This window comes from Sinocyclocheilus grahami, unplaced genomic scaffold (genome assembly GCF_001515645.1).
Source record: "Sinocyclocheilus grahami isolate Dianchi unplaced genomic scaffold, SAMN03320097.WGS_v1.1 scaffold417.1, whole genome shotgun sequence".
NCBI classification, from domain to species: Eukaryota; Metazoa; Chordata; class Actinopteri; order Cypriniformes; family Cyprinidae; genus Sinocyclocheilus; species Sinocyclocheilus grahami.
In genome coordinates this window covers 655,689-668,982 of record NW_015505596.1, presented here as the reverse complement: position 1 = coordinate 668,982, position 13,294 = coordinate 655,689, and the positions used below count along the sequence as shown (strand labels likewise).

Genomic DNA, 13,294 nt, shown 5'->3' with positions numbered 1-13,294 from the left:
GAGCATGCTCAGTTGTTCAAAAGCGTGAAATGGGCAAGACGGATGTCAAATTGAGTGAAATAATGTCCCTATTTGATTCTTTTGTGGCGTGAGGCTGTTTGAATTGAGCTCTCACACTGGAGTCAGTAGCGGTTCATCTGGGCTTTGTTTGGAGTGAGAGTTTTGACATTCCTGACCGGGAACGGCCGTGACCATAATGACAGAGAGAACGAAGAATATGTTAGTCCCTCAGACGAGTCATATTTTCCCCGGCAGTCATACACACCCCTGTTCCTCTCACCATCCCTCTTTTCCCTAGTGTCTATTGTTTCTTTACTATTTTAGCCCCTAAACCGCTGGAACATCTGGGGGGAAGAACCAGACAAGGGAATAAACCGGTATCTGCGGGGCTGAATGGCTATAAATATCTCTCTGTAGCACTGATCTCAGAATAGGATTTATAGGCCCGTTCTGACTCTAGGCATTTGTTGTTGTTGTGGTGTTCTAGAGAGAGCAGAGCTGACCAGAGGAAACCGTAGTGCATCCACAGTTTCTGTCGGGAGAGATGGAGTAAACAGTTTAGTCTCTAGTTTCCATTTTCAGAGGTGGCTGTAAATAGCTTGAGTAATAAAATGTATAAATATAATACACTAAAAGAAAAGATTTACAAGACCTCAAATATGTGCCTGTGAAAATAGACATAAGTGAGGAATTCATAATAAGTGCATATACGGTAAGTTTTCGTATCCAACAACTTCATTGAGCACAGTAAGTAAAATGTATCATTAAAGATGATCTTACATTGGTTAATCATCAATCTGAAAAAAAAATGAATTCATTAAAATGGCGCCCGCTTTATGCAAAACACTCACAAATCAGATGCAATCCATCTTAACCAGGCCCTAAATGCATTAAACATTTTATTATATATTAAATTTAACATTTTTAAAATCACATGTGCACTACCATTAAAAAGTTTGGGGTTGGTACTTTTTTTTTTCAGGTTTCAGGTTGCATTTATTTGATGCGGTAATATTGTGAAACATTATTAAAATTTAAAATAACAGTTTTTTATTTTACCATATTTTAAAATGTAAGTTATTTTTAGGATGTCAAAGCTGAATTTTCAGCAGCCATTACTCCAGTCGTCAGTATCACATGATCTTTCTAATATGCCTTATTGTGTGATCAAAAACATTATATTATTATCAAATTATATACATATATATATATATATATATATATATATATAAAATACATTTTATTTATAGTGCACCTTTCTCAAACTCAAAGCGCTACAACATGTACACAAATGATATGAGATAAAGTAAAAAATACATCATATCAAAAAATACACAATACAATATATATATATATATATATATATATATGTATGTATGTATCTGAGATCTGCGATTTTACTATCACTTTTGATCAGGCATCCTTGCTGAATAAAAATATTCTTTAAAAAAAATATTTTAAAATGGCCCGTCTTTGCTACATTCTGTCTCTAAATATCAGATTCAGGTGCCTGGTTTGATTCATTTGATTCATTCCTCCTTAGTGGTTCCCCCTGCCGTCTGCTTCTTTTATAAACTTACAAAGCATCAAGTTTTGCTTGAGTGCCACATACACCACCACAACAAGACTAGCTTTTTAAATGTTGGGCCAGAAACACTTGTACCAAAGGTCGTGAAGGTCGATGTGGCTCTTCTCCAGTTCTTTCACCAGTTCAGTTGAAGTGGAGGGCTCTGGGCCATGTGCAGGTTGACATCGTGCAGACCAGGCTGACTGATAAGTATCTGTTTGAAGACGTTTACCTAGTTTCCGGCACGTCTGATAGCGAGACATTCATTTCATGAGGCTACATTTCATCATGCTCTTTGATCGCTGGCGCCACCCCAGGGTACAGAGATCAAACAACAGATAAGAAATAGACACCGCACATGGCCCAAAACACACCAGACTATCATACTTGCTTCAAAATAAACACATGTGGACGGAGCAGGGATAATGACAGGCTGGCCAGTTGGAGCACTAGTACACCTCCATTGTATTTTTGATGATCTTTTGGCCATAAAAGTACAAATACAATGAAGCAGCAGACTGTCAAATGGCCTATTTTATCGCCTTGAAGTGTGTGTGTGTGTGTGTGTGTGGCATAATTTTCATGCATTAATCACATTTAACAGTTATTGTAGCCAAACCCATAGAGTAAACAGCATAAGGTCTGGTCCACGTCGCAGCGCATCCTAGCCAAAAACGTCACTTACTGACATGTAAAATGACCTTTCATGTGGCATTTAGGGGTGAATGTATCTGCATTGGATGATACCACAGTGAAAATTCATGTAGATAATGGTGCAACAGTCTTTACCTATGTATGCACAGAAAACGCCATAAAATAAGCAACTTATAGTATCTGAATTGATTGTTGAAATGAAGAATACAAGTGCTTAAATTGTCATGAAAATAATGTTCCAAAAAAACTGACTTTATTTTCTTCATTTTCTTTCTTCAAAATATGTATTTTTGCACAGAATTATACTATTACAATTAAATACAAAATTATATCGAATTAATTGAACAAATTTTATTTATTTATTTAAAGCGTAATTCTTACCATATGTTACATACATATACGAAGTTGAAAGGAGAATCAAACACAAATGTAATTTTATTTATTTATTTATTTTATATATATATATAAAAGGCAATGAAGTTGTAAATAAATTAATAAAAAATAGCAATAGGCAATAAACTAGTGTTTATATCAATATAGTTTGAAAATATAAGAAGTAACATAGAAAAAATGGCTACATTTTAAATTTCTAAAGGAAATTTGATCAGTTCTTGTACGTACAAAAATCACACCATAATGCTGAGGCTTTGAGGGTGGTTGCCATAGGTGGGGTTTTTTGTCCATATAAGGATATGCAAGTGGGTCCAATGTTGTTTGGACCTCAACATTCTTTAAAATACTTTTATGTTTCACAGAAGAAAGAACGTCATACCGGTTTGGAATGACATGATGGTGAATAAATGATGAACTATTCCTGCTCACGTGGCGGTCAAAAATGAAATGAGTGTGCTATATTTTAGTTTGATAATGTTCTAAATTATACTCAATTGTACTAAATTATATTTATGGAATAGTTATGATCTATTTATTTACGGTGGCCGAGATAGCTCAACGCGCTGCAAATAGAAAAAACACCTGCAAATTAAGAAAACAACTTCATCAATTTGACAACACACGCGCTGCAAATGCTCACAACACAACCAAATAAAGAAATTAAATTCTTTATTTGGTTGTGTTGAGCATTTGCAGTGCATTTCTTTATTTGTTTACGTTGTGAGCAGTTGCAGCACCTACTGTCAAACTGATGAAGATGTTTTCTTGATTTGCTGGTGCTTTTTCTATTTGCATGTGTTTTCTGAAGTTGCAGTGCGTTGAGCTCTCTCGGCCACCGTATTTATTAGCAGTTGACCACTTTTTGAGCATAGACCTGAAAATGAAAATCTGTTGTAAATCTTGAATGCACTGAGTTTGGTCTCTTTTTAAAGAAGGCAGATTATTGATGAAGTGAAAAAAGTATAAAAAAAAAAAAAGAGAGTGAATCTAAAAAGCTGTTATAGAAGTTTGTTTATAATGGGAAAAATTTTTTTTTACATTTTATATGAAATATGAATTTTCAAAAACATGTTTTACTCTAAAACTGCAAGGAAATCAAACCCATAAATCTAAATAAGTTGTGTTCCAAATTTGAGGTTGATATCTCAAAAAATTAGCTTTTAGTTAGATTTTGTTTTGGCACATTTTGTCTGTGTGTGTGTGTGTGTGGCAAGTGCCAAAACCTTTACCAAGTTTCGTACCATTCTGATGGAGATTTCTATCCAGAAATCCAGAGATTTCTATGAAATATCATGTTTTTCGGTCAAAAATGACTGAACAGCACCAGAGGGTTAAATTAAAAAGAGTTCGCAACCAGACCTAAAATGTGGGAAATTACCCAAATAAATATTTATGTTCCGCAGGAGAAAGAAAGGTTTGGAAAGCTTTAATGGTGAGTAAATGATAAACTGTCCCATTAATTAAAAAGAGCCCACAACCAGATGTCTTTTATTGACAATTTGTAAGTAGGATTTCTTATAGAAACATCGGTCTTGAACAACATGCATGATTTGAGATGTCATTCATGTCTGTAGCACAAACAGTGCACTGAATTTGAATACTTATGAACGAACCACTAATAAACAAGCGAATGAATGATTAATCAAAGCGAACACTTATTCTGAGATGCCGGCATCAGTAGATTCTTCTGCCGATAGCTGCAGCTGTCTTCAGAGAAATAAAGGCTTGAAGCCTTGTGATCTTAGCTGGATCATTCACAATAAATGGAACAGCCTAATAAATGAACACACACGAGAATAGCAGTCTTTCACAGCTGCTTTTTCTTCTGTCGAACAGATACACACTCAGCCTCATTATCTGCCTCCATCCCAAACAACTGAAATGAGTCACCAGTAAGTCAGCCGCCTCACGGAGGAACCATCTGATCACTTCTAACCTCCTCATACACAGGTTTTCTGCTTAAACTTTCTGCGTTCATTCTCCTACTGAGACAAAGAAACCACAGAAGAAAATAAAAGAGAATGAAACAATTGTTCGAATGTTAATGTCAGACAGCAGCGGGTAATTGCCTTGGCATTTAAATAGGAAGGGACCTTCTGGAATTACTGAAATGTTCCTGGTGCCATTCTCTAGGAACACAGCTACTTTTAAAATCAAATAATGGCACCAAGAAGACCACCTAAACAAGAACACCAAGCAAAGAAGTTTTAGAAGCAAAACTGCATACGATTTTTTTAGTTTAGTGGTAACCTATAAGCTGTATTGAAAACAATATTAGTGTGTCTCTGATAAATAAATAAATAAAATAAGTAACCTTGTCTCAACAGCAATGACTTCATTTATTTATTTTTTTATTATATATTACTCTATATTTTCAACAGTTAGCATATATTTGTAGATGAGTGATATAATTAAAGATTAATCATATTCTAGTCTTTTTAGTCAGGCAGTTGCTGTGCACTGGCATCATGGAAACTGTGGGTGTCAGAAGAGGCTGTTCCAGAACAGAACAAGACTTGCACCTTTGAAAAACGCATTTGGCAAATGTGATTTGTTTTAACATGCTGAGCATCTAATTAATTTACCACTGATGAAGGACATCATAAGGACCATATTCAAATACACAACTAATTTTGCCTTCCACAAAGAAAACTTACTAACATCTGTTGGGTGTACAATATAACCAAAGCCACATGTGCAAGGAAAACAAGGCTTCCTTTTTCCCAGATGCTAAGCAGAACATACAGGAAGACAAAAATCAATTGGCTTAAATGCATCTATTGATTTTTCAATGCAGTGATATTGACACATGCTTAATACTCTATATTGTTTGCAGAGACTGATACCTTGCACTGGAGTCATGTTTAAATAAACCAAATGTTTAACTTTTAGTTTAGTGGTTACTGTTAAACACTACAACTGCAATGTCACATTAATGGATAACTTGAACATGCTTTAAAGTCAGAGCAATGCACTGACAAATGAAGGTTGCTTTTAAAAACCTTGTTTTTTTTAAACAGGACCTTCAAACTTAAAGGGTTAGTTCACCCAAAAATGAAAATTCTGTCATCATTTACGCACCCTCATGTCGTTCCAAACCTGTATGAGTTGCTTTCTTATGTTGAACACAAAAGAAGATGTTCTGGAACTGATATTTTTACCACTGTGCCTTTGATGTCTCATGAGCTGATCCACAGCAATTTCTGCATGCCGGTCTGCAAAAAAAAAAAAAACCTTGAAAAACTATGTTCTATACTGCATGTGGTTTTTGAAAAATTGTATTTTCAAGCAAGCATAACCTGGCAGTAGTTGAGCCTAAAATGGGATCATGTTTTAGGGGGGATACAGGAGAATATGAGAGAACCTGATCAAGGCAAAGAATTCACTTTGTGAATTTCAGATCACCATCCAGCAGTACAGTAATGTAGCAGTAAACTTCCTATACTATATTAAAAAATTATATTTTGATTTATCATAGGATTTTTTTTTTTTTATCTCCAAACACTTTAAAGCATTAGGTATGCACTTAATTATCTACATGAATAAAACATCCTGTCTTCACCCAACTGGTTTGAAAGAATAGTGCCTGCAGGTGCTTGAGAATGTAACTATCCATGAAAACCATTTTATTTGCATTTTATGTATTTATTTAGCTATATATAGCCTATATATTTAATTATTTGTTTTCGGTGACTTTTGGAAAGATTGTAGCTGGAATGCAAATACACAAATAATGTTCTTTTTAGCAGCATCATATGACCCCTTTAAATTGTTAAGTCTTTCAGATTAAATGACAAAGTTAAATGTAATTGTTTTCAGTGCAGCTTAAAGTCTACAACTTGCTTCTCACGTACATTTATCTACGTTTTATGATAATTACACGTTCTAAAATATAAATACAGTTTAAGAACATTTTTGTGGTGTTCTTGTTTAGCTGGTCTTCTTGGTGCCATATGAAAGCTTTCACTGCTGCAGCTTCACAGTTTATTCAAGGATTATTGTGCAATATTTGTTCATATTGTGTCCAAAAGCAGGCATCAAAACACAAACACATGCATTAATATAATATACGCTGTTAATGTAGCATGCATGCCGAACATTTTATCGTATGTTTCAAACATGTGTGTGTGTGTGTGTTCACTACTGTGTGAGTGCACTTGGATGGGTTAAACGCAGAGCACAAATTCTGAGTATGGGTCACCATACTTCCCACAGGTCACTTCACATTTCACACACTTAACTTTCTTCCGTGAAACACAAAAAGTGGCCAATTACTCTCATTGCATATTTATTATAATGTATTTACAGGTAACCAAGGCAGTCATTGTGCCTAAAACCTCCTATGGAACGACAAGACGGTGAGTTAATGACATTTTTGAGTGAAATATGCGCCTTGTTCGACATCAAAAGAAAAAAATATCAGGCACAAACTTTTTATCTCGTGATGTCAAATCAGTCGCTTGACATCCGCATAAATGTCGTTTGCTTAGTGGCTTGTGTGAAGGCAGCATTTTTTTAAAATGCAAAATTCATTGATTTCATTGGTGTATCGCATACAGCGCCGAGACGGTTCTTCATGCTGATTGGCTCAAACGAGTGTCCGTTATTGAAATCCAGAGTCACGATTGGTCAACCTCCTGTCAACGTTTATCTGTTTGTGTTTGTCAACGTTCAAGGCTGTGCGTGATCTCATTGGCTGATCCGCGGCTTCTGTCAGTGGTTTTCTTGCAGCGGATTGGCTAAAAGGGTCGCGCGTGTGACCCGCCTTGTTCTACCTGTCTCGCCATGAGAGGCTGAAAGATTCTTCCTGCTGTATGGGACAGAACTGCCCTACTCTCCCCCCTCCTACCAGTGAATACCGTGTGTCGAGTGGTACAAACCGGTTAGCATGCCGCTCAGACGCGGAATCTACTGCAAATAAATCCAGATTGTTCAAACACAACGCCAAATACCTGCAGTTGGAGCAAAGGCCTGGTTGCGCAGAAATATTGGCGCCGAGGAGGGAGCGAGTTGGTGGAAAGAGGGGTGCGTGGCGGTGGGAAGTGCTCTTCTAACCAAATCCTCCAGAACATGGCGGAGCACCACACCGCCTCCGACTGTAAGCACAAAGCGAGCTCCAACGCCGGAGGTTCGGTTTCGGGCAACGGACGGCCCAACTCCCCGGCTGGATGCGGCGGCAGTGGCGGAGGCCTTTCCGGGGGACTGACGCAGCCGGCGGGATGGCAGTCTTTGCTGTCGTTCACCATTCTCTTTCTGGCCTGGTTGGCGGGGTTCAGCTCGCGACTTTTCGCAGTTATTCGCTTCGAGAGCATCATTCACGAGTTTGACCCATGGTGAGTATAAATGCGGGCAGGGGGTTTGTGGCGCATTTTTAATCTGACGTTCGGGGATGTAATGCACGATTAATAAATATCGCTGTGAATGAAAAGTCAGTGCGTGTTGCACAAAGCTGCTGCGATCCTCCGTTCATCTCAGTGTAGTTGTCTCAGGAAGCGTTTAGCCTCTGTGCAGTAACTTGCGTCCATGCTTGACAATTTTGACACGTAACCGCATGGCAGCTGCCCTCCATCTTTTTATAATTCCAGTAAACTAAATTGATTGTGATAGTGATGATGCTTGCGATATAGATGCTATTTTAATTTAGCACGACTGTTGATTACAATCTGTTGGGGTATAATTAATATTACAGCAAAGTATCGTAAAACTCCAAAATGAGGAAATGAACTATTGTATCTATTCATCTGCGTTTATGGCAAGAGGTTTAGCATTTATTACTTGCTTAGTTGGGGACACTTCATTTCCAGTGATATCGTTGACATGATTGCAAAGATATTATTTAAACTGAGCTGGATGTTGACATCACTGAATTCAATGATGAACTGCCTTTAACTGAAAAATGAGTATTTACTATAGTCATTTTGCATTATTGACACTATTTTCCTAATTAATGCTGTTCAGTTGCTTTGACACAATCTGTATTGTTAAAAGCGCTATATAAATAAAGGTGACTTGACTTAAAACGTCCTGCAATGTATTTGTTACTGTTGCTCATTGTTGATTACTAGTAAGTAATTCAATAGTGACTAAAAGCTAACTAACGTCATTAGTCCTAGTATATATTCAATGATTCATTACATACTGCATACTAGTTCCACTTACAGCCACTGTGATAGTGACAAATTATTAACTATTAATTGTAATGCACACAAGTGCTAGTGTCTTGTCAGTTAGTACTAGGAGAACAGGAACTAGCAACTGTTTTTGTAGTTGCAATTATGCAATGAGTAAGTTGTTCATATGATGAGTAAATGGTCAAACTGGAATAGGTACTATTTGGAAGTGAAGAGTTCATCTGAACCACACATCACTATAGTGTCCAATAGTTACTTTTTACTAATGGGATAGTGACTAGAAACTAAGGAGTAAGTACTAGTATCTATCTAATATATTTAGTTAAATTGAACAACGATATTTTACAGTTAACACATAATATGGATCATTGTTTGTTACTATTGCTAATTGTTGTTAATTACTGGTAAGTAACTCAATAGTGACTATAAGCTAACCCGTAACAATGGAATAGTCACTGTGATATATCACTGTGATATCCTGGTACTATTAATGTGTGCATTTGTAGTTTATTTATAAAATATCCTTATGTTTCATAACAATGGCAGATTTGCAGAGGAGTGTAATTCTCTTGATCTGCAGAGCTGTCAAATGCAAGTTCCTAAATTTCTGCTTTAGAGCTAATGGTGTATTTTTTAGCACTAAAGTGTTTAATCCATTCATGAATCATAGGTTTGAATGAAACCCCTTGTGTTGTAATTACATCCGAATGAGACTAAAAAGCATTCACTTCCCTTTTCTTTAACGTATAGCTTACTGTCAATTATTTCCTTATGGCCTCGGTTAAGAGCAGTGAAGATATACCTGTTTATGAAAGCCTGCTTATATAGAGTCTCAAGCTGGTATATGAGGCTTTATGAATTTGTCAACTTCTGATTTTATCATAATTGGAAACTTTACGGTCACGCATCTCACCGTGACAGATTCTTTAAACACAATAATGGTATAATAAGGCATGTGTTAAGACTGCATTTCAGCAGTGATGCCACATTTAGCATATGGTCCCAATTTTCAGATTTACAGTCATAACTGCTAATGTTGAGGGTCATGGTGCTCTGCATTCATTAGTCTGAATGGAAGATCAAAGAGTGTTATCTTTATGCTTAAACAAGCTAACTCATAACCTGCCTCATAGGCTAAAATGAATAATTTTCAACGGAAGAACGTCTTCATGCAAAGCTGGTGAATATGCTAGAGTATAGTTTTTTTGGATGTCTGCCAGTCGTGAGTTTCTTTTAGGTTAAGCGTGGACAAAGGTAAAGCTTGGTCATTACTAGTGTCCGAGACGGCAAAAAAAAAAAAAGGGGTTTTAATAGTTCTCAAGGGCCAAAATCACTGACCATTTATTGAGTAGTACTTTATTCTAGAGTAGAAATATGTAAATTTTTTTCAGCTGAAATATGGAGAGGTAGCTCATTGCTGAAGAACTTTACTAGAGCCCGACAGATATATCGTTTTGTCGATATTATCGGCCGATATGAGCCTGTCGCTGATATATCGGTATCGGTGAATATGCTGCAGATATGAAATTTTTTTTACAGAACATATAACGCAGATAAAATGCTTGAAATGGTGTAATTACTTAGTTTGTCCAGCAGAGTGTGCTCCATTGTTTGAACGCAGATCAAATGCTTGAAATGGTGTAATTACTTAGTTTGTCCAGCAGAGCGCGCTCCATTGTTTGCTACTGGCGACCTGGATGAAACGCTTTAATGCTTAAGTCAATGGAAAACAATTGAAACGGAGAATCCGCACCAAATTCGGGGGATCTCTTCAGCTCGAGGAACCCTCTCAAACGCAAATCGAGTGTACGTCTAGAGGCCCGCTTTCGAATGAGACCACCCCCGCGTCGATAGCCCCCGGGGTTCGGGAGTTATGGGTGGTTAAATTCGCGGTCCGGTGCCAACTGATCAAGCGATCCCGGGGGGCTACCGATGCGCAGAGGGTGGCATTTGAGAGGGCTCCTCGAGCTGAAGGGATCCCTCAAATTTGGTGGAGATCCGCCGGCGCGTTCGTGAGATAGTGACACCAGTCAACACTTTAACTTCAGTAAGGTGGTCTTTTGTTCAGGCAGCACGCTTTCGAATGAGACCACCCCCGCGTCGATAGCCCCCGGGGTTCGGGAGTTATGGGTGGTTAAATTCGCGGTCCGGTGCCAGCTGATCAAGCGATCCCGGGGGGCTACCGATGCGCAGAGGGTGGCGTTTGAGAGGGCTCCTCGAGCTGAAGGGATCCCTCAAATTTGGTGGAGATCCGCCGGCGCGTTCGTGAGATAGTGACACCAGTCAACACTTTAACTTCAGTAAGGTGGTCTTTTGTTCAGGCAGCAGCATTCAAGCATTGTCTTATTCGACCGTAAGGATCCCTTCAGCTCGAGGAATCGAGTGTACGTCTAGAGGCCCGCTTTCGAATGAGACCACCCCCGCGTCGATAGCCCCCGGGGTTCGGGAGTTATGGGTGGTTAAATTCGCGGTCCGGTGCCAGCTGATCAAGCGATCCCGGGGGGCTACCGATGCGCAGAGGGTGGCGTTTGAGAGGGCTCCTCGAGCTGAAGGGATCCCTCAAATTTGGTGGAGATCCGCCGGCGCGTTCGTGAGATAGTGACACCAGTCAACCCTTTAACTTCAGTAAGGAGGTCTTTTGTTCAGGCAGCAGCATTCAAGCATTGTCTTATTCGACCGTAAGTACCCTGCGAAGTGGACTTCACTTGAAATTCCGCTATGATTCCAGTTCCAAGGGAATGTACACGTTACAGTCAAAGGGCATTAAAGTGCGCGAGACTTGAATTTATATTGTATTTATTTACAGAGGTATATTATGTCACTCTTTACACTTCTCTAGTAAGTTTCGTCTGTGTGTGAAGACAGTGGTGCAAATCCGTGAATGAATGTTCCGAAGTTAAATAAACTTCAAAGGAATAAAGTTGAATGGAATTGAATTGAATTAAAGCTGAATAAACTTTAACTTTACTGTTCAGTGCACTGTCAGACTCTTTTTGGATAATAAAGTTTATTGTTAAATTGTTAAATGCCCTGCCTCCATTACGTATCTCTGTCACGTCATTATAAGTGTTTGATCACCACATTTGAGTGATCATTGCAAAAAATTATTATGTATATATATTCTGTTTATGTATATACTGGATTCTATAGTACCAGTCAAATGTTTGGACCCTCGAATGGGAAAAAAAATCAAAAACTTTTGACTGGTACTGTACTATAATATACACCAAGAATATCGGACGATAAATCGATATCAGCCTTTTTTTACTCCCTAATATCTGCATCGGTATCGGCCCCAAAAAACCCATATCGGTCTGGCTCTAAACTTTACTACTAATTGTTTATTTGTTTAATTACAGATTATAGTTGTTTAAATACAGATACAGATTTTGGTTTCTGTCTTTTTTTTTTCGTCATGTGGCCAGATCGACTTGGTACCTGTTTTGTGGTTTTCATATTACAGCGTGTTTATGTGCACTTTTACAATTCAATATAATACTGATTTGTGTTTGTTGGTATCCACATCCTGAATTTTGCAACACTTTCTTGATTTGAAAATCTCTGGTCTGATTGACTGAATAGATGCAACTTTCTGGAGTTGGGGCACACAGGGTTGTTTTTTTTTCTGTTCATTTTTCTGTCCATTTTAAAGTTACCTTTCTGATGCAATGAGCACTAAAGCTTGACATAATCAATATTGGTCAACGTTTGCAACATTGGTGTCTTTGAGATGTTTGAAAGATATTCAGAAATTTGTTTGAGACTCTTAGTAGCATGTTAACTAGACCTCCATAAGCAGAACTGAAATTCCTCTACGTGGTCTATTATTGCACATAAATGCAAAATGAACTGTATATGGTTGCTTTGTGTTGGCCAGACAGCATATTTGTGTAGGAAGTAGGTTTTGCAGTCTACTTGATAGAGTTGGATACTACAGTCCAGGAATGCCTACCAGCAAACAACAGAACAGACTTGATGACCTCCAGCCATTTAATCTATCGATATGTGTGAACACCCCTTAATTCTGCACATGACCATTCATTTGCATGCTCAAGAATGTGCTCTCAGGGTTGTATTGGCTCTATGAGTGGAGACATAAATGGACTGCACCACTTGCATGAGTAGATTTAATTAGCAAACGGGGCATTTCTGTTTGCTAATGGCTTTTCTGAATTTTATTGGGATGGTTTTTTTAAACCATTTACATATAATGACTCAGCCAGCCGTGCTTGTGTCATTAGCCCATTTCCATTCAGAGCATTCATAAAACACACAGCAAATCCTGAAATGGCATGATAATTTATTTAGCATGATGCTACTTTGTTCCTTGTGAAGCTATTGCACACTTGGGCAAGTCTGTTGGCATCTGTTAATGCTGAAGTGTGCTGTGTGGTTTTTTTTAAACATTAAAATAATTTACATTTTTTCTGTCCCTGCTTGTTTGAGCAACCTAACACCGTAGAATTGGCTGAACCAATTGCATATATTTGAGAAATCTGTCTGGCCGAATAAAGTCAGATGGAAGTGAAACAGGTTTTTTTTTTTTTTT

The 13,294-nt window shown here is 37.9% G+C and overlaps 1 protein-coding gene across 1 annotated transcript in view; it reads left to right on the top strand.

Annotated features, from left to right (window-relative positions):
- Positions 1-7,350: 7,350 nt before the first annotated feature.
- Positions 7,351-13,294, top strand: part of stt3b (STT3 oligosaccharyltransferase complex catalytic subunit B) — a 65,400-nt gene continuing 59,456 nt past the window's right edge. Inside the window, exon 1 of the mRNA XM_016232735.1 lies at positions 7,351-7,947. Coding sequence (XP_016088221.1) covers positions 7,685-7,947 — 263 coding nt within the window. The 5' untranslated portion in view covers positions 7,351-7,684. The remainder of the gene's footprint in view (positions 7,948-13,294) is intronic.